Source organism: Topomyia yanbarensis, chromosome 3 (assembly GCF_030247195.1).
Source record: "Topomyia yanbarensis strain Yona2022 chromosome 3, ASM3024719v1, whole genome shotgun sequence".
Taxonomy (NCBI): Eukaryota; Metazoa; Arthropoda; class Insecta; order Diptera; family Culicidae; genus Topomyia; species Topomyia yanbarensis.
In genome coordinates, this window is record NC_080672.1 from 75,426,177 (window position 1) to 75,448,805 (window position 22,629).

General features: G+C 39.3%; 1 protein-coding gene across 3 annotated transcripts in view; it reads left to right on the forward strand.

Moving 5' to 3' along the window:
• LOC131693343 (uncharacterized) overlaps nt 1-22,629 on the forward strand; it is a 31,365-nt gene that overhangs the window by 8,022 nt on the left and 714 nt on the right. For all 3 annotated transcript variants that reach the window (XM_058981085.1, XM_058981083.1, XM_058981084.1), the window contains exons 2-5: nt 1,435-1,866; nt 21,805-22,004; nt 22,071-22,348; nt 22,456-22,628. In XM_058981085.1, coding sequence (XP_058837068.1) covers nt 1,800-1,866; nt 21,805-22,004; nt 22,071-22,348; nt 22,456-22,628 — 718 coding nt within the window. In that variant the 5' untranslated portion in view covers nt 1,435-1,799. The remainder of the gene's footprint in view (nt 1-1,434; nt 1,867-21,804; nt 22,005-22,070; nt 22,349-22,455; nt 22,629) is intronic.

Sequence of the window (22,629 nt, forward strand, 5' to 3'; positions counted from 1 at the left end):
TTTTTCTTGATTCCTTCCAATTTCTTTTTTCTAAAAATCAATTTTGACGTTATTTATAGAAATCATAGATACTGTGTAGTTTAATACAATATTAGTGAAGCTTTTACCGTTTGATTGCAACAAAAATTGTGTGATTCCGTACAATACAATGGAAATTATTAACGTTAAAACGATCATACCCGTTTTTTTAAAATTTTTGAAAAGGGGTTCTATATTCAACGGTATGTCAATGAAATTAATACTTTATTGATAATTTCTGAAATATAATATATTATATTAACCAATTAATTTACAAGAGGGAAATGCAATCATTTTTCTTCTACAACACTCTCTGGCTGCCTTCCCGTGCCATTTCCTGGAGCCGCCATATCCATCTTTGAACAAGGATAGATCTCATTAAAATAATCATGATAGTAGACCATTATTTTTGCACGGCAGACGCGGGCAACCTAGGAAATATCAGTGACGGTGAAGAGTTGTGAACCTTGCCAATATCCGTTATGTTGTGAATGATGTAAACGTTGACGTAATAGGGTCTTTAAACATATGTGTTTTTTGATCTTTTCCGATGCAGCTGTCATTATGTACTCGACCTTTTTTATCGCATTTCGGGGAGTAAGATAATAAATACAAATTATTTCTTAAAATTGAATTAATAGGGCCAAAACTGCCATTCAATTCATTGACCTCTGTTTTTTTTGTGAGGTTACTGTCAAAGATGCTATCTCATGTGGCTAAAACCATTCTCAAACAGGGACGTGCTTACATTTTCGTAGAAGTACACACAAAAAAACATTCATTTCGAGATGCGTAATGTCATTCCCGGCTTACACCCACTTCATTTTACTCTTACTGTTGGCGCCTTTCTATCGCGCGAAACAAGGAATACGCGTTCCATGTACAATTAAATTACAACACATCTCAATTATCCGAAATTCAACTGCGTTTAAATTTATCTTCAATCGGATGCTATTTCTCGGAAAAATTCCCAACTTGCTCACTCCTCTCGATGTGCACTGGACATAAACAGAAACAAACGCACACACGATAAAAACACACACTTGTTGCATCCAGGACAGAAAAATCGCCTTGCGCAATCACGATTCAAATTTGAATCGAGTGCAATTTTCTCGTGAAATAGAGTGATGATGTAGGACGAAAACTGTCTGACGATGCGATGCGATGGCTTCGCGGCATGCGGCAGTTTCTGCGAATGCATTTTTCCTTTCGACCACCAGAGTGCAGCTCAGCAATTCGTTACGCCTTAGCCAGTGTTGTTTGAAGCTAAAAATAAAGCCATTTCATTATTCTATCCTACATGATGCGGGCGAATTGCTTTTCTGGGGACCCCGGCAGTTCAAAGGAAGGATGCCGCCGAAAGTAGATTGGTGAAAATATTTAGTGATAATCTTTCAAATTTCTAACTTCAATCAGCTTTTATGTGTTTCTGAGAGTACGAAGTGGCACGTAACATAAATTAGAGGTGATAGATGGCGAGCGTATGAGATCGATCAAAAAGCTGACGATGTGGAAAACTGACGTGATAAGTGGAAAAGTGTGAATACAACAGCGACTGGTGTAAACAGATTAATTAGTGTGGTGGTGGCGTGGCTATAGAGTCTGGCATTAGCAACTTCGGTGACGTTCGTAGCGAGTGGGTGAGAAAAACCTTGTGAGGTGATCAACGGGATTGCCAGCGCTCCGACGAGATCGCTGGCACAACGTTAAGGTAACATCGAACAGGGATTCAACGGAAATTTTGCGACGTCTAGAAAAACGGAAGAGTGAATAGAGTGAAAATGGATACCAGGCAAAGCAGCAGTTGTATATTGTATAAAATTGGACTGCTTCTGCTACTTGTTCAAGGTAATTTAAAGTCTTACATATCAGATACATATAAATATACAAAAAATACTGTGATGGAATTTAGCACGCTGTCGTTTTTATGAGATTTTCATGTTACTCGTTGAAAGTTCAGCTGAAAGCTGAAATTTGAAACTGTTATAGCGGTAAGCTTGAAGCTAGCTGGTACCGGCACACGGTATTATCTTTGATTTTAGGCCTGAGTTCAATCAGGTCTAAGATGTCAGTACCTGGCACTGCAGAAATGGCTGCATTCTGCAGCGAAATGAAAACAGTGTAAAAGGCCGCTATGTTCCTCTTGCATACATTTCAACAATTTGAATCAACTTTTCGACCTTTATGTGCAATATTTTGGCCCATGTTGCACACAAACCATATGAGGGCAAGTAAGCAAGTTTTATCCCGTACGAAAAACAGCTATAATCGAGTTTTAAATGATATTTTTTGATACTCTTTATCGTCCTACATAGAATGTGCTACACGCTCATTTCAAAACGCCACATCGAAGAGTTATATTGCAGGTCAGCAGAGGTCGAATCATGTTGAAACAAACCGGTGAACGAAATTTTATAATCGGATTCAGAAAAGCATTAAATACAAATTGTTTTCGTTTGTTATTTTATCTATGGATATCAAAATGCCCACATTTTTTTAGTTATTTTAATAAGAGGAATCAAAAGAAAAGAATAAGTAATCACATTTTCTCACAAAGAACAGAATTAGCAAGTGGAAGTTTATTTATATTTTTACTGCCTTCGAAAGAGTCCAAACTAAGATTAAATAAAAGATTGCCATGGCATATAACCTAAGTAACACTTTTAAATAAGACGGCAAACAATCTGTCACAAATATTCTCATTTTGATCGTTATTTAAATGATATCGAAGCTTGCTTATATTGTTTCATTATTTATAATTTTCCCCCAGATCTTGGACGAACAGATATGCACAGGGTATGAAAGAGTTGTGAAAATTTAGACTAGACAGATGACTTGGCAAAATGACGCAAAAAGTTGAATACGGTAGAATCGCCTAAATCGTGTCGGAACTTAAGGGGGTTGTGTAAGGTATTATCGACAAAAAATTGATTCTTTAATATTTGTTTATTTGTTTATTTGTTTATTTGTTGTACCGTCACCAACAGACCCCTTGGCCCCAATGGTGGTTACTTAAACTAATTACATTTCAGAATACGAATAATTTTAGTTTTTATCGAATTCCTTGTCAGGTTGAAGTCAAACGCCGTCGCCACACTGTTAAACACACGTTGGAGTCCGGTAACAGCGCCCTGGCGCCCATAGTTAGTTCTCCTGAATGGGACTCGCAGAAGAGAGTTATTGCGCAGAGCTCGAACGCGAGCTTGAAGATCGAGGCGTCCGAGGATTGTAGGGCAATCCACCCTGGCAGACAGTAAGTCCGAAACGAATAGGGCTCGAGAGCAGTCCCTCCGGATGCTTAGAGTATCGAGCTGTATTAACTGACAACGGTTTTCGTAGCTCGGCAGCTGAAATCTGTTTTGCCAAGGAAGATGTCGGAGTGCAAAGCGTATGAACCGGCGTTGGACGGCCTCGATTCTGTCGACACCGTTCTGGTAGTAAGGGTTCCAAACAGCAGAACAATATTCCAGTGTTGAGCGAACCAGCGCACAATAGAGAGATTTTAAACAGTATACGTCCTTAAAGTTTTTCGCTATTCGGAAGATGAACCCAAGCTGTCTTGAAGCCTTATCCACAATGGATGATGTATGTGGTTTGAACGTTGGTGCCGAATCCATGATGACTCCGAGATCCTTGACGTTAGAGTGTCTTGGAATACTCGAGTCGAAGAGATGGTAGTTAAACTGAATCGGATGGCGTTTCCGCGTGAACGTAACGATTGAGCATTTGCTCGGGTTTAAAACCATTCTGTTTAGATCACACCACGTACTAAAGCTGTCCAATTCCCTCTGAAGAAGCTCGGCATCGGTTTTATCCCGTATTTGTTGAAAAATTTTCATGTCGTCGGCAAAAGAAAGGCGGGGTCCTTGTAATTTGATGTTGACGTCATTAAAGTAGAGGAGGAATATCACTGGACCGAGATGGCTTCCTTGTGGGATGCCGGATGTAGCGAAGAATGGTGTAGATAGACAGTCCTTAATGCTGATTTGGAGCTGCCTTCCATCGAGGTAGGAACGAAACCAGCGCAGAAGTTGTCCATGAATACCGAGTTTGTCCAGCTTCGCTATTGCGATATCATGATTGATTTTGTCGAAGGCCGCAGATAGATCCATGTAAATAGCATCGGTTTGCAATCCGTCAGCGAATCCATCCATTGCATATGTTGTGAACGAGAGCAGGTTAGTCGTTGTCGATCGTTTAGGCATAAATCCGTGTTGATCGTCTGCAATGTAGTGTTTGCAGTGAAAGAAAAGAGGGTCTAAGACAACCAGCTCGAATAGTTTTGATACTGCACTTAAACACGAGATTCCTCGATAATTGTCAATGTTCGATTTGTTTCCTTTTTTGTGAACTGGAAACATGTGCGCTGCTTTCCAGCAGGAAGGGAATGTTCCAGTATTGAGTGATAGCACAAAGACTCGCCGAAGTGGTTCAAGAAGCCCGCTGATGCACTTTTTGACAAAAATCGAAGGAACGCCATCTGGACCCGGGGAACTAGATGCTTTCAGCTTGGAATTTGCTGCAAGAATGGCAGCATTATCGACACAAATTCGGTTGATGGTTCGTCCTAGAGAAGGAGTTAGATTTGAAGCGGCAGCGACTTGTTGTGGGGAAAGGTTCTCGTCGGAAAAAACGCTTGAAAATTTGTCGGAAAACAATTGGCAAATTTCCTTAGTGTCGGTGCCTAAAACTCCATTTAATGACATACAAGATGGTAACCCGGATTCTTTTCGCTGCTCGTTCACATATTTCCAAAACGACTTGGGCTTGGATTTCAGTTGACGTTCGACGTTTCGCTGATATCTAAAAAAGGCACGTCTGCTTTGCTGTTTGTATTCGTGGTTGAGTTGAAAGTAGTGGTTTCGTAATGCAAGTGTCTTATGCTTCGAGAACTTTTTAAATGCGGCTCGTTTGGCAGTTTTTAATCGTCTAAGCACTGTTGATTGCCAGGGAGGGTGTTGATTTGTGCTGACTGTTCGTTTTGGCACATGACGGTCGATTAGGTAGTTTAGAATATTAGAAAACGTCATCGCTGCTTCGTTCGCGTCATCATTGTTAAGATTTTCGTCGCAATTTATATCCAACAGCGTGCTAACGATGCTGTCGTAGTCAGCGTTTTTAAAATCGTAGACGATAGAGCTTGAGACGTCTTCAAAACTCACTCCTAGGTTACCAGCGAGTACAAGATGTAGTGGGGGATGATGGCGCACATGCTGGACTAAAGGTGTCGGAGCGGCGCAGCAGTACGGAGCGTAGTCCCGGGCACTTACAAAGCAGAGGTCCAATGTACGTCCGTTCTCGTTGATTTTTCGATGCATTGTTTGTCTATTCAGTCAGGTGCCACGTCGAAAACTGGTTTTGCGGTGTGCATCCTAATTAAAAATCTTCTGCATCAATTGTTGAGACATTTGTACTGTTGTTTTTCACATCATTCCACAAGTAACTAAGGGAGCTTTTATTTTTCGGTCGATTTTTGAATTTTTCGCAGCACTTTAAGCCAAAGTCCGATTAGTGCTAAAAATGATAAACATGCTATTGTAAAAATAATAATATTAAGAATTTTGCAAAAAGCTCTTGTAGTTCCCTGGGCAATGATGTGAAGAAGAAGAACTGTGCAAAATTCAGAACGATTGGTCCAGGAAATTCTGAATTATGGTTTACACCGCATTTTGTGGAGGTGCTTCCTTAAGATTCACTGTCTGCATCCAGTGTCAGGTTAAATTTGTAAAGTTATAATTGTCAATTCATTATAAGACAGATTGCAGACTATAGGAAGTAATTAATTGTAATTTATAATTTTGTAACCGGGATTTGAAACTTTCTCAATTTTTACATGACGTCATCAAAATTTGAACTGAACGATTTAGCAAATCAAAGATGTTGAAAGCTTAGCAATTCGGATTTAACTCATTTGACAGATTTACTTCGCTGAAATTGTCAAATTCTCAGCTCAATTACTGAATTTTTGGTATTTCAGGCTTGATTAGGCTCAAGCTCAAGGTCAGGCTTGATTAGGTAATCGTGCTGATAATTTGAATTACTTCATTTTCAGCAAAGTAGGTCTGCCAAATTCTATAGGCATGGTTAGTGGAGTAGTTGGGTAGGACTGTATAATAAGCCCCACCAGGCTAAAATGTCAGAATTCTATTCCAAGGACTACATAGTTATCTGAAGCAAATAAATAATTGTACTTGGATTTTTTCATGTGCTGCAAAACAGCAGCTAATACAAACGTTTCAAAAGCATTCGTAACCGAGCGCTCGTTCGTTACATACGCGCGTTGTTTGGTGTAACATTACCTTGAGTTAGGCGATATCGGTGAAGGTGTTTATCCCAGCAAGGGCTGGAGTATACACATTGTAAACATTATAAACAATAAATTGTGTCAGGCAGTGCAGTGTAGTGCGGTGCTAAACAGTTTTCTTAGCAGAAAGACCGCTTTGTTTAGACAAGCTATACCAGCTCTCTACTGTGTGAAGGTCACGCGTGTGACGGATAAAATAAACGAAGGATCAATCCACCTACCAGCTCGTCAGGAACCAACTGGTGAAGCGTTTCGTTTCTACTTTTCTTATCGTTGTTTTCATTGTTTTTATTTTTTTTATTTTGGTTTAAGTTAAATAGTGCGGTCGAGCGTGTTGCTCCCACAACAAAATGGATCAATGAGAAGGATCTTCTTCCAAAGATAAATCTTTTGGGGAAGAGGGACACCTATTTAATTCGGAGACAAAAGATCCACCTTCCCCACTTCCCCCCAATGTCTCACAGCCTCCCCGAGTCAAGATTTACCAGGATGGATCCGCTGGTCCTTGGGTGCTTTCTGCCCAAAAATCAACCGTTAAACAGCATAACTGCAGCGCGGGAGCTGACAAAACGTTACTCGGCCGTAACCGGGATTAAAAAGATTCAGTCAGATAAACTGCGCGTAGTCGTTACTGACTTGAAACAGGTCAATGATATCGTTAGCAACAGCCTCTTTACGATGGAGTATCGCGTCTACATTCCTTCTCGTGATGTGGAGATTGACAGTGTGGTAAGTTATGCGGGTCTAATTGTCGATGATCTGATGAATGATGGGGTTGGCCGCTTTAAGGACCCTAACTAGGTCACACGGCCACCTACTGTAGCAACAAGCAACGGTGCGGTAAATGTGGGGCACGCCATGCGGACGATACTTGCAGTAGGCTGAGAAGTGTGTTTACTGTGGGGAAAATCCGCATGCACTTTTGACATGCCCAACATACAAACTTCGAATAAACTGAAGCGTTCCGCCAAAGATCGCTCCAGACGCTCTTACGCAGAAATGCTTACAAGAACAGTCCCACTTACCACCGAAAACCCCTACGCTCTCTTTCCAACTGACGATAACGTCTCTAACGACCCTTGTGAGGGGCATTCTTCGGCTCCACTTGGAAACACTAGGAAAAGACCTAATCCAAGCTCACCCGAACTTCCACGTAAGGGTCTTAGATTGTCCCATACAAGGGTACGAAATAAAAATAATCCATCAACTGGAAGTGCTGCTATAAATCCGAAGGTGATACCTCCTGGTTTTGGGAAATTGAGATACAACCAGGAGTTCCCAGCACTCCCCGGGGCACCAAAAGTCCCAAGTGCTTCCATTTTATAGTGAGAAACTCAACCTAAAACGGGATTCCTTAAATTTTTTGACATTGTGGACTGGATATTTACAGCTTTCAACTTTACCGTTCCTCTGAAAAGTTTGCTGGTTGCTATTGTACCAACAGTAAGAACATTTTTAAAACAGTTTACTGAACAATGGCCACTCCTTGCAGCGATCGTATCATTCGATGGCTAACTTATTGAACGGAATCACGGATCTGATCACTGTCTTGCAGTGGAACTGCAGAAATATTATCTCCGAAATTGATTCATTAAAACACCTGCTAGATTACAATAATTGTGATGCACTTTCCCTATGTGAAACATGGCTTACTTCTAATATAAACCTCAATTTCCACGATTTTAACATTATCCGCTTGGATCGAGAAGACTCATATGGAGGGGTACTTTTAGGGATCAGAAAGTGCTACTCAAACAAATGATTCAAAAGAGGTAAGTTTCCACTATTTTTCTATAAGCATTTGATTTAATTTGAAATTGTCAGATTTAGCTGAACTGTCTGACTACTAAATATAATGTCAGTCCTTGGAGTGGCCAGCGACTAACAAACAACTCCATAACGTTCTCGATAATATGCACCTTTATTAGCAAGGTAACGTTTTAGCCAATTATGAATCTTAAATAATTCTAATTTTATTTTGTTTAAGCTAAATCGAGTATTCCAAAATTGTTTTAAAAGATAAATACGTCAGACCAGGCATTGCATTTATCGCTCATATGAGTAAATGCGTCCGGATAATTTGCTACTGCGACAATAAAAACTCATATTTTCACACGAGAAGTTATTGGCACTCACACAACTTCTCCGGATAAATACAACGTTATTTCTCCGGATAAAGAAAACCGCCGGAGAATGAGCGAATGAGTTTATCATGGTATCCTTTTTGCGTTCGCTGCCTTGCTGTCGCTATTCCAAAACACGAAAAAACAAGTTATACTTCTGTCATACTTCTTTGACGCTTTTCTTTGAAATTAAGTGTACATTCTGACGCTTTCATTGATTTCCACGAAATTAAAATATTGTCACCTTCTCCGGTGAGAAGGTAAAAATCAAATAAATTTTATCCGGAAAATTTATTCTCACAATATTTGTGAAGACGGATAATTTTGCGACTCATCTTATCTCGGAAAAGTTGGACATCGGATAAGCCTCTTCTCGCGTGAGTGAGAGAGAATTACAATGCCTGCATCAGACGATTAAATGGCGTAAACAGTGAATTTTCATTGTCGATATTGCCGATCAGAACGCAGTAATGCAAATGGCAGCATCATGTTACCAGAAGAAGACAAAAACATGCAAAAATTTGTCATGCTCCTCTTGCGCACATTTCGTTATTTTCAATTCTCTCTTCGGCTTTCTTCTGCAAAAATATGGCTCTCTTTGCTCGCAATAAAGATGACAATAAGGAAGCCAGTTTGATCAGGTAGGAAAGACAAGCACCGTCGAACTACATCTACGCGCTTTTTCGATTTCCTCGTTCTTTCCTTCACTCTACACGCTTGATTCCAATTGCACATCAAAGGGTTACAGTAGAGCATGTTTGGATAAATTGAATCGATTCGAATTCATATTCAGATCAAAGTTGTTTTTGAGAATTGCAAACAGAGCTGCAATAATAATTGTCTTGATTCTTTTCTTTTTGCATATCGCTTTGAGAACAAGTAACATATTTTCACGAATTATTGCCTATATATCTATCGTATCACACAGCAAAGAAAGTAAATAACGAAAGAAAATTAGTTTTTTCTAGGGGATAGATACAAATAAATGAAAATCGGATATGAATCGTAAAATGCAGTATTTTATGAGTTTTCTTATTTACACTCGTGGTTAACAAATTGAATTATTAATTGAATGTTAACAGCTTATAATTAGCTCCGCAAATACCCTAAGCCAAGATTAAATATCAGATTTTAAATATGTGCATTGTTCCAATAAGAACAAGCTCACATAAAACATCTTAATACAAATTATTTTAAAATTGATCGCGAATGCAACGGTAATCAATATATTGATTTCAATTGCTGGCATATGCTTCAATAGTTCTGAACCACCGGTACATATATCTACTCTACTTAGGGACCATTCATAAATTACGTAACGCTTTTAGGGGGGGGGGGAGGTGGTACGACAAGTTGTGACAAATTGTGACATAGGGGGGAGGGGGTGTTAACTAGATCGTTACGTAACATGTTTTCATCGAAGAAAACAAATTTTTCTTGGAATTTGTTACGTAACAGGGGAGGGTGGGATGGAAAAATTTGTGACAATTTGTTACATAGGGGGAGGGGGTAGTCAATTTTGGGCAATTTTTGCGTTACGTAATTTATGAATGGTCCCTTATCTACTATTCAAAAATATACCTTGAGCCGCGAATCAGAAAATATTACGACATACTAACCCGTCAGATTAATATATTAATTAACTCTAGAAATAATCAAACAGCTATATAAGATTCTGTCAGTTGTCGTAATTATAAGTTTGTTTAATTGCTTATAAATGGCTCAAATAGTTACAGGGTGTTCGTAAAAATATATTGCTAGGATGCTTAAAACTTTGATTTCTGTTTTAATGTACTTATTATTTTATTCATAAATTCGTAGAAATTTAGTCAGCAAATAAAATCGTTCCAATCTGCATTGATGCACTACAGAAATACATCTATATTCTCTGTCTGCCACAGTGCAAACAAAAATATGAAATATAACACTTGTGAATTTAAAATGATCATTCTGCCAAAGTTTAATTTTTTGTTTGACCTTTGTTTACTTTTTATTTAAGCCTCGCTGAAAAAACGTGTACAGTTTGAATTCGCAGAATGTGATCTTTATAATTGATATTTATTCCAAACAAAACTCGTTTGAAACGAATATAAATATTCTCCCCCACGGCGACAGGTATCGTGTTCAATTAGAATGGCACTTTTAGTTAATTTTGCATTAAAATTGAAATATTTCAAATAATTTTTCAATGAAAGTTTAAAATAACTATCATGGCACCACTTACAACCGATGGTTCAACCACCTCAAACTCAACGAGCGCGTATTCGAACTGAATGAAATCATGCATATGTATACCAATTTATTTTCTATTTCTTTCGCTACAAAATGCTGCACATTATCGACCAACTATCAACAATCCGCTAAAGTTAAAGTTATAAGTTCAGAAACATGTCGGCTACAAGTTGACAAATTTGTTCTCACACGCTATGGAACCAAACATATAACGAAGAAATGTTATTTTAATGCAAGAAAATATCGGGATGAAAAATAATTCACCGTATTGTCTAATTTACTCATTTTCTTTAACTTGAATTTGTTGTTTTTTAACATTGTCGTGTATCGCAGATCAGAACGCAGCCATATAAATGACAGCATCGTTTGGTTAAAGCTTACTAAATATTTTAGGTCGGTTTAAAAGTTAGTCCGATTTAAAAACAGTTAGTATGCTTTTGAGCTTACGGCTATAAGGGTTTTAAGGGGGCAAATCGTTCTTGAGAATCTCCCTGTTGAAAAATTACCCTTGTGAAACCGGTTTAGGAGCAGCCTCGTAAAAAGTTTATTTTAAATCGATTTTCCAACTCTAAATACTATAGTGTTGTAGTTAATTATCATCAATTAAATAGCTAGGGTTTCTTCGTTTATATCAACAATTTGAGCAGTATCAACAGTAGATCGAACTAAATAATTTAATTGAACAATGTAATTGAACTGTGCAAATTGTGATTAAGGCGAACGAAGGAAGAAACGTCAAACAATAGATAATATATAAATGGAAAGCCATCCCGTTTCGGTATAATTAAATTTCAACGATGTTATATACTGCTTCACATAAAAATGATAGACTTACAAAAGGAACGGAAACCTAACTGTCGGCTGTCTGCTTTTTATCACAACCGTTGAATTACCCGCGATGACGCCTTTATTTGATGTTTTACCAAAGCAAAAAGATCAGGAAAAACGACACGGGAAGGAAGCGTGAACTTGCCTACACATAATAAATATTCGAAATTTTCTTTACATTTCGTGCTCTACTAACGTAAATAAACAGTCGCGGTACCCGTAGAGCGACCTTACGTAATGAACTTAATTTTAGGCGCGCCACCAACAGATTTTGGGTTGACCGTAGCGAAGCCGATGCTTCGATGGTGGAAGGCAACGACAAAATTCACACGTGTTTTGATGTTTTTAGGGAAGTTTGCCAAAAAAATATTCGAGGAAAGCCAGAATCCACATATTCTTTTCTCCCTAGGGTGGATAGTTCATTGTTACTATCTTCATAATTAGGCGATGATAGAAATGTTTTTTTAATAGTATGCTTCGCTAGGCACAATTTGACAAGTGTCGAATTTGTCGGGATAAACTCGCCTCGCTCACTGTTGAAAGTAATTCATGGTTTAGCTGTCTTCTCAACTCGGGTTTTGACGCTTCGTCAGTGACTCTTTGCCCCAAAGCGTGTACCTATTCTGTACACGAAATACGCCCACCACGCTACATGTGATATATTTACAATGATGACTGGCTAGCGTCAAGGATTTCCCGACTGCTCCCGAGCCCAGAAGTTGCCGCATCACTGGTCCGCCACACTCGGCTTCACTTGCTATTCTTTAGTGGTCTGAAGTAAACATGTTTGATGTGCACTCTTTGAGATTTGAGGCTAATGTTGTTTGGTTTCACTATATGTAGTTCACTTGACTGTCGATGAAACCGTTCCGATGCGGATCGCAACGAGTGCAATTTCCTGAAATCGTTCGTTGAGCTAAAAATACAAGTATAGTCTCATCCCTCGCATGGAGAACCGAAGACCTGGACGTGCGGAAATTCCACTAATGGTAGAATAAATATACCGCGAGCCTGATCAATCTGCTTGTGGGGTTCCGACAGTCAACAGCCAGCTGGGAAATTAATAACGATGGTGGTGGTGGTGAAGCAACAATATAATAAATCAGCTGTCACCGAGGACAACGCCTGAAGCCTGATGCTATCGTGTCATAATGGGAAGCGAAGCTTTTTCCACTTGACCATCACCATTGTCGCGGGTTGTGCTGAACTTGTAGTCCTTTGTCACGCTATTTCCCGGACCACACCTAAACTGAAAATTAGAACAAGTTGGCCTAAATATGTTATGGAAATCACGAACATGCGAACATTATCTGTGGTCATTTTACGCAACAGTTGCCAGAATTCTCAAAGAATGGTAATGTAACCTCTGAACATAGGCAGTTAAGCAACATCTAAATATATGTTTACTGTATTTCTTCGTCATCGTTTCATTGTTTCGCAATTCAAAAGAATCTGCATAATTTGCATCACTATTTTGTGCACAATGTATTGAACACAAATATCCTCTTTAACTCAGTTTCATAAACTGGTTGGTTTGCCGATTTAAAAGGCGGTTAAACATTTTATTTTCGCGTTGTTTCCTTGCATGAAAGGCTTTTTATTATTTTACGAGTAATCTCTAAAACTCTTTCAGAACATATTAGCACACCTCAACACCATAAGTTTTCATATGTTCATCAACATATTTTCGCTCCATATTGCTGCGCTCAAAATAAAATTATTAAAAACAAGTAAGAAGCAGAAAATCGTGGATATGAAATAATACCCTTAACGAATATTCTAGACAGCCGCCATATCACCAATTTAACCACTATCATTCATCATCCGATTCGGATGATTTCCTACTCGTTTCGACGGATTTTGCGGGGACACCGCGAAGCACATTCGCAAAAATTATTAAATAATGATTTATTTTTAGACCACCACTCGGCATGCTTTCGAGCTTCGATCAATCACTCATGCAACAAGATGGAACGCTTCTCAATCCCTCACTTCCGTAAACGGGGGTGTGTCTGTATAGAACAGCTGCCATGAAAAACGGCTGCAAAAAGGAAATCGTTTGCTAATAAATGGGTATTTCATTTATTTATTTTACTTATTTTATTTTAAAATCTTCGGTATCGACTGTTCGAACGAATTGCAACTTAAATGTTTCTAATAACTTTTTTACATTTTAACGACATTCAATTAGCTAGAGATTAGGGAAAGTTATTAAAATTTAGAGCCATAGTACTCAAGTGAGAGCAAGGATGTGAAGTATACAGATCGGAAAACTAGAACTGGCAAGGTCATTAGAACCTTACGGGCTTAACTTTTGTCTTCTGTTGATGGGGGTCGAGCTTAGGCAGCATAACTACGAATCACTCAAATTCACAACACTCAACAACTCTTTGCCACTTTTGTTATTATTGTATATTTTCGAAGATTTATTTCTAATTTTTTCCTGAGATTTTTCCATAAAAACCTATTTAATTCACATAAATGTGTGATGAGACATTTCTTACACATATCACGGTTGGATCATTCATTAGTTTGCATAACTCATGCCAAGTAGAAACTCAAAAAAGTGGGATGGATACAATTTCGAGTTCTGCCCGAACAAAACCTCCAATAAAACAAATAAAATCAAAAAAGGCATTAAATCAAGAGAATGAAAAAAAGTTATAAAGTTTTTTAAATGACTCTATTGATTGATAGGGGAACCCGGGGCTATTCGGACCCAAATAAATCGCCTTTTCAAGTTGGTAAATGTGAAAGAATTTGTCGGTCAAAGGTCCTAATTGTTTGAAACCTCAGCTACAATTTGGAGCCATAAAAATTTATTTGCTCCTCTTCACGGCAGCGCTAGGCTACGATTTGCAAAACTCTACGTTTTTCCATCCCTTTACAATTTGGGGGTAATTCGGATCTCCCTATGGGGCAATTCAATCCGTCAATGTTTTTTGTTCGCAATTGAATTATGTTTATCTATACAATCTTTATTGAAAAAAAAACTCCCTAAGAAGTAAAAAAACAATTTTTTAAGCAAAAATAAAAAAATGGTGTCAGTTTTAGGGCGAAACCTAACTTAGTTAGTATTTAGCGTTTCGGATTCTTCTTATCAGTAACTAGCACCTTCTTGGCACCAGTTAGATGCTAAATTTAAAAAAGTCATGCGTCTTGCATGAACATAAACAACTGGCTTGTCCCGAGTGATGTCTCGGAAGTTCCCTCTAGAATTCCTATACGTCTTTCAATTTCATTGCTTTCGTTTCTCTTAGTCTTAAATTTGCCGAAAATAGCCAACAAAATTGATACAGTAGAACCTTGCGGCAATTAAAACATAGTAACACATATCACTGTTGGATCATTCATTAGTTTGCAGAACTCATACGAAGTAGGCACCCAACTCGTGGTGGGAAGAACACAGTTTCGAGTTCTGCACGAACAATATCTCGAATAAACTGAATAAAATTTATAGAAAATGATGTATAAAATTGAAATTCAAAAATTATTGAGGCAAAAATTATTGAGGCGAAAATTAATAAAATGAGTAGAATGATTAATATAAATCAAATTAATAGAATTAATAAATCAAATTAGTTCAGCCAAAAATTGGACAATATAAAATGATTTAAAATTAATGCAATAAATTAAATTGATTCAAACTAAAATTGGATGAAATTAATAAATGGAATGACTGAACAGAATCAATGAAATTAATGAAACAAAACTGAATAAAATGAATTAACTAAAAAAATAATAAAATTAATCAAATTAAGAAAATTAATATAATGAATAAAGTTTATAAAATGAATAGAATAAATAAAATGAATAATATATATGAAATGAATGAAACGAAAAAATGTATTATATAAAATACATGAATGAATAAAAAAGGAATAAAAAAAAGATGATTGATATGAATAAAATAAATCAAACATGTAAAACAATATGGATAAGGATCATAAAATCAATATAATAAAGAAAATAACTAGCTCTAGTAAAAAAAAATGAAGAAAAACTAAACGAAATAAATTGAATTCAACGATTAATGACTAATCAGTGAATTCAATGAAAAAACTAAGCAATAATAAAACAGTTATAAAAATAACAGGATAAATAAATTTTTGTGTGAAATTGAAAATTTGGATGAAATAAAAAAAATGAATAACTAAAAAATTAGGTTATCAAAGTTAAAATACTGAATGAAAGAATGACCTGGAAAAAGTGAATAATATGCATAAAATGAAAACAGTGTATAACATAAGATAAATAAATGGTATTAATAAAAATGTACGAAATGAATAAACTGATTAGAATAAAATAAAAAAACGAATAAAACACAAAATGGACTCAAATGAATAAAATCAATAAAAAGAATGCTGATTGAAATAAAAGGTTAAAACTAATATGATCATGATATTTAATATTAGTTATATTAGTTATAAATTAAAATATTTATTAACCAAAAGAAATAAAATTCATCAAATGAATGTGTTTATAGTAAGGAATTGAAATAAATATTTTGTTGATTTAAATTAGAATCTTATTGATTTAAATAAGAATAAGATTGATTCAGAAAACTCTGAAATGTTTCGTAAAATCGCATTATTTAATGCTGTTGCTGTTACCGCATTAGTTAGGATTTGTTTCCTTCATGCACAAAAGACAGGTTATACCAAAAATTTTCGCCTTAGTGAGAAATTTTGGTGTTTACCCAATTTTCCCCCTTAGGGTAAAATATAGCATAGTGCATGGTCGTATGCTGACAGGAAAGGGGGGCTCCTCTTTTCGGAGGGTGAGTCCATCCGAGCGTCTGTTCCCCATGTTAGGTGCGGCTCAAAACAGCCTCTGTTATCCATGTTAGGGGTAGCTGATGTATCGTTCTCGTGTCAGCGTGGGACTCTAAACAGAGCTGACACGATGGTCCTCCGGCGAGACAGGGGGTTAGGGAAGGCCCAACAAGCCGGCCTGGAAAATTAACCGTTAAGAACAATGCAGAAGAAAATACGAATCGGAACAATCGGCAAAGACCTACGCGACGAAATAAGGACTACGATTGGCAACTCGGAACATGGAACTGTAGGTCACTCTGCTTTCCAGCTTTCGACAGGATAATCTACGACGAACTCCTACCGCGCAACTTTGAAGTCGTAGCACTACAGGAACTTTGCTTGACAGGACAAAAGGTATGGAAAAGCGGCTGCATTCTACCAGAGCTGTGGCACCACCAATGAGCTGGAAACCGACTTCTTAGTGCTGGGAAGGATGCGTCAATGCGTGATTGGATAGACTCCGATCAACGCAAGGATGTGTAAGTTGAGGATCAAAGGCCTTTTCTTCAACTACAGCATCATCAACGTACAATGCTCACACGATGGGAGACCCGACGACGAGAAGGAAGCAATCTATGCGAAGCTGCAGGAGGTATACGACGGCTGTTTGCAATGGGACGTGACAATCGTCATCGGTGATATGAACGTTCAGGTAGGACGGGAAGTAAAGTTTAGACCGGTAATCGGGCCAAAAAGATTGCACACCGTATCGAATGACAACGGCCAACGATTCGTGAACTTCACATCCTCCCGTGGCATGGTAGTTCGAAGTACCTTCTTCCCCCGCAAAGATATCCACAAAGCCACCTGGAGATCACCTGACCAACGTACCGAAAACCAAACCGACCACGTCCTAATCGACGGGCGATTCTTCTCTGATATCACCACCGTTCGTATCTACCGCAGTGCGAATATTGATTCGGACCATTATCTAGTTGCAGTATGCATGCGCTCAATACTCTCGACGTACGTGTACAACACTCGTCGTAATTGGACGCCAAGGTCCAACATCCCGCAACCTCGGAACGCCGGGGTTGCCCAAGACTACGCACAGCGGTAGGAGCGTAGCTACTCTTGAAGATGGTTGGAGGGAGATCCGTGTCGCCATAGGAAGTACTGCTATAGCGGCACTAGGTACAGCGATTCCGAATTGAGCAAACGACTGGTTTGATGACGGATGTAAGCAGTTAATAGAGGAGAAGAATGCAGCACGGGCGAGGATGCTGCAACACGGAACGAGACAGAATGTGGAGCGATACAAACAAGCACGGAACAGGCAAACCTCGGTCCTACGGAAGCGCTAACAGGAGGAACGAGATCGCGAAGAGATGGAACAACTGTACCGTGTAAACGACACACGGAATTTCTACGAGAAGCTGAACAGTTCGGCAAAGGCTACGTTCCTCAAGCCGATATGTGCAGGGACTTAGACGGCAACCTTCTTACGAACGAGTGTGAGGTGATTGAGAGGTGGAAGTAGTACTATGATGAGCACCTCAACGATGAAACACCAGAGCACAAAGGCGGCATGCTAACAAATCTTGGAGCAGGCACAGAAGACGCTAGGCTGCCGGCCCCTGATCTCCAAGAAGTCAAGTAGGAGATCGGTCGGCTGAAAAACAACAAAGCTGCCAGTGTAGATCAACTACCCAGCGAGCTATTAAAATACGGCGATGAAACACTGGCTAGAGTGCTGCACTGGGTAATCGCCAAAATTTGAGATTATTCCGGAGGAGTGGATGGAGGGTGTCGTTTGCCCAATGTACGAAGAGGGTGGCAAGTTGGATTGCTGCAACTACCGCACGATCACACCACTTAGCGCCGCCTACAAGGTCCTCTCCCAAATTCTTTGCCGCCGATTGTCACCATTTGCATGGGAGTTCGTGGGGCACTACCAAGCGGGATTTATGGGTTCCCGAGCCATCACGGTCCAAATATTCGCGTTGCATTCGCGGCACTTCGGCAGGTTCTGCAGAAGTGCCGCGAATACAACGTGCCCACACATCATTTGTTCATCGATTTCAAATCGGCATATGACACAATCGGTCGAGATCAACTATGGCAGATATGCACGAGTACGGTTTTCTGGATAAGCTAACACGATTAGTCAAAGCGAGGATGGATCGGGTGATGTGCGTTGTTCGAGTATCAGGGACACTCTCGAGTCCCTTTGAATCTCGAAGAGGATTACGGCAAGGTGATGGTCTATCGTGCCTGCTGTTCAACGTTGTGTTAGAAGGAGTAATAAGGAGAGCGGGGATAGACACAAGTGGCACGATCTTTAGGAAGCCCGTCCAGCTTCTTGGCTTCGCCGACGATATTGAAATAATGGCACGGAACTTTGAGGCGATGTCGGAAACGTACATCAGACTGAAGGCTGAAGCCAGCAGGATTGGACTTGCCATGAACTTTCGAAGACAAAATACTTGAGAGGAAGAGGTTCTAGAGACGACAATGTGAAACTCCCATCCCGAGTTCGGATTGACGGTGACGAAATCGAGATGGTGGACGAATTCGTGTATTTGGGCTCACTGGTAACCGCCGATAATGATACCAGCAGAGAAATTCAGAGACGGATCATGACGGGAAATCGTGCCTAATTTGGACTCCGCTCCAGTCGAACAAAATTCGCCGCCGCGCGAAGTTGATTGTTTACAAGACGCTGATTAGACCGGTGGTCCTCTATGGTCACGAGACCTGGACTATGCTCGTGGAGGACCAACGCTCCCTTGAAGTTTTCGAACGAAAGGTGTTACGTACCATCTATGGTGGCGTGCAGATGGAAGACTGAACGTGGCGCAGGAGAATGAACCATAAGTTGCATCAGCTGCTGGAAGAACCATCCATCGCGCATACCGCAAAAACAGGACGTTTGCGGTAGGCTGGACACGTCGTAAGAATGTCGGACGACGAGCCGGTGAAGATGGTTCTTGAGAGCGACCCTACAGAAACAAGAAGACGAGGCGCACAGAGAGCAAGGTGGATCGACCAGATAGAGGACGACCTGCGGATACTACGAAGACTGCGAGGCTGGCGACAAGCAGCAATGGACCGAGTGGAGTGGAGACGGCTTCTGCATACAGCAAGAGACAGCAAGGCTCTAGCCTGAACGGTAGGGTAAGTAAGGCTAATTTTCATCGATCTTCAGGGCATCAATCGGTTTTTGCTTAATAACTTTTTCCACAAGCATCGGATCGTTTCGTCGTCTTCTAGACTTTGTTTCCTTGACACATTTCCTATAAAAATCAGTCATCTATTTATTTTTAGGAGATAACAGGCGACTTTTGAAAGAATTATTTTGCAAAAGTAGATTTCTCCATTCGAAATCCCATGTAAACTTTAAACCATGGGCGCAAAAATATAGTTTCACCGACCAAACTAAAAATTTGCAGAGTTGTTCTGGGAGCTAAATGGGACCCAAAAAGTAACTCGGAGCGAAATTTTATTTTTTTCATATAACCATGTCCCACTCTAATATACAGGCGTGATACTCCGTAAACCTTCCTTCGAGTGTTTGACCTCCTAGCAGAAAAGCCGACGGAAAATGACTAGAACTAGAAGAAAGGAGCTAGCCTAATTTAAGTAAATCGCGAATATAAATAAAAATTGTGGTTAAATTCATTGAGTTTACCGTAAAGACTTCTGAAATATTTTTTTTGTTATTATGTAGGGGAACCTGGGTCTATTAAGACAGTGGGGGCAATTCGGACCCCCTCGATTTCTCAGAAAATAGCAAGACTTTCTGACTATCGTACATATTCGTGGAACCGCTATTCTGAAACATTACTTTTGAGAGCTGAAGTTGATTCTTTGTTCTTTGTAGAAAGTAGATAAAACGTTTTTCGTTGTTTTGCCATTCTCAAAACAAAAATCATTATAATGGAAATCGTGATTAAAGCAACAAAAAAAAAAAAAAAATAAAAGGTAAGTGTTATGGAAAGTTTGAGGCTCCTATTTTATGGAATGATTTTTGTTTGGGTGAAAACAGAGATATTTTCGAGACGCTCACCACTTTTGTGCGTTATGAGCGTACGGGGATATTCGACCCCCTATTCCGTCATCTACCGTTCAGCGGCTTGCGGCTGCGCACACCATTGCACACGCAACAGCAAAGAAAATACATGGGCCGCCAATCGACAGCTGTGACATATCAGATTAAGTTTTTGTAAAGCAATTTTTTTTTTGCTTCTCAAGGATAGTCTCTTGTAACTAATTCATAGGTAAACATAATTCCATTGTAAACAAATAAAAGAAAAATGGCGGTCTGAATTGCCCGGTAAGGAGGTCCGAATTACTCCTATATTGTAAAAGAATGGAAAATCGTAGACGTTTGCAAATCGTCGCCTAGGGCTGTCATTGAGTGGTGCATATGAACTTTTTATGGCACCAAAATGTAGCTGAGGCTTCAAACTAACTATTAGAACTTTTGACCGGTAACGATTTGCTTAAGTAAGTCCGAATATCCCCGGGTTCCCCTATTCTATAATTGTTATAGGGCCGATTTCTTCGCCCTCGCTTAACGCTTAAGCAAGGTTTAAAAGTGCTGGTGCCGTTTAAAAGTTATGCGAGGGTGAAGAAATCGGTCCATAGATAAATATATTTTTTGTGAATTTTAACCCAATTTATTTTTTTGTGAATATTAAGAATTACTTTGGAAAGAATCTATAAACTTTTCCTAACTCACTTGGTTACGAGATGATTTAATAGTGACCGGCCTACCACAGTGCGTATGTTATAAAGTTGCCTCTCGCTTTATTGTTATAAATGAAAATTCAGTGAGGCACTTTAGTGGTACCGTTGCAAAACGATAAATTTCGTTAACTATTCATTTATCTATCCCACTTCCCACAATTTCGATCAATCGAAAAGTATTGGGCAATTATCAAGGGTAGTTGAAGAAAACTCGCACGACGACTCAGGATGCTGCGTGGACGGCTAGATACTGAAAAAAATCTGTTAAAGTTGACAAGTCCAGTATGAGGCAGCGATGGCGGGTATTTTAAACAAAGGTTCATCAGAACGCCTTCGAAGTAATTTAGCATTTTTAATGAAAACATAACAAACTACCTTCATATTCACTGAATTACATTGTTCTTACCTCAAGTAAATGCCGACAAATACTTGCTTTTATGAGACGGATTCTAAGTGGGACACATTTTATTTTAAAAGAAAGGTAAAAAGTGAAGAGCGCAGTGGCAAAACCGAAGAAAACATTTCCTGGGAATTTTTAAACTAGTACTGGCTGTTGATGTGGATATCTCCATTGATCAGTATTATGAGCTCGAATCGTTTCGTGCCAATATTTGTGAACCCTGTAATCAACCTTCCAATTTCTACGATTTTTGGAACGAACCCAAAACTAAATGATGAGAATCTACGGTTTTTTCTATCATGGCTCATCACATGTTGATGGCTTGACGTCAAGTGAATTTTTATGACCACCGGCTTTAATTTTTATTTCGTTCTTACATTTTTTTTTCAGCCTCACAATGCCTGCAGATCACAAACCTAGACGTGCCACAATCGTTCACTCTTTCGCGAGGTGATGAACCTGCTAAAGATCTCATTCTGGACTGCGAGTACGAGCTGGCAGATGATCAGTCGAAAGGTTTCGTGCTAAAGTGGAAGCATAACAACCTACCGATCTACCAGTGGATTCCCTCCAAGAAGCCGGTGGCCCTTGTAAGTTTTCGCTTGCAAGTCGTCAATATGCGATGATTTTAATGATTTTTTTTTTCTAAACTTCAGGCCACCTTCAAGGGTCATGTCGATCTGGAGTACTCCAAATCGGACGACCGGTTGCAGAAATATCGTGCCTTGAAGCTGATCAATCCGGTGGCGAACTTTACCGGAAACTATAGCTGTTCGGTGCAGACGTTCACCGAGAATGAAATGAAAACGGCCCATCTGCAGATCGTTGTGCCGGAAACGGACTTCAATCTGACGTATTATCTGGAAAGTAACGGGAGCACGGTGGTTTCGTGTGTTGTGAGCGATATCTTTCCGAAACCGGAGCTGTCGTTGTTGTAAGTTAGGACGCATTTGATTGTGTTGCAGTTATGAACATATTATTTGAACTATACCGATCTAGTTTGAAAAGATTTTTTTTAAAAAGCTTTTGATTTTTTTCTAGCATCGACGAATCGGAAACCAGCGAAGTTGTAGTCACCGAGGAGCACACACAAGGATCGTACGATGTTGTGCTGCAACATATCCTGGACGACGAATCTAAAGATGCCGAAATTGAATGCCAGCTGTCGATACCGGGGACCAATTATACCAAAAAACGAGAGAAAATGTTCCACGG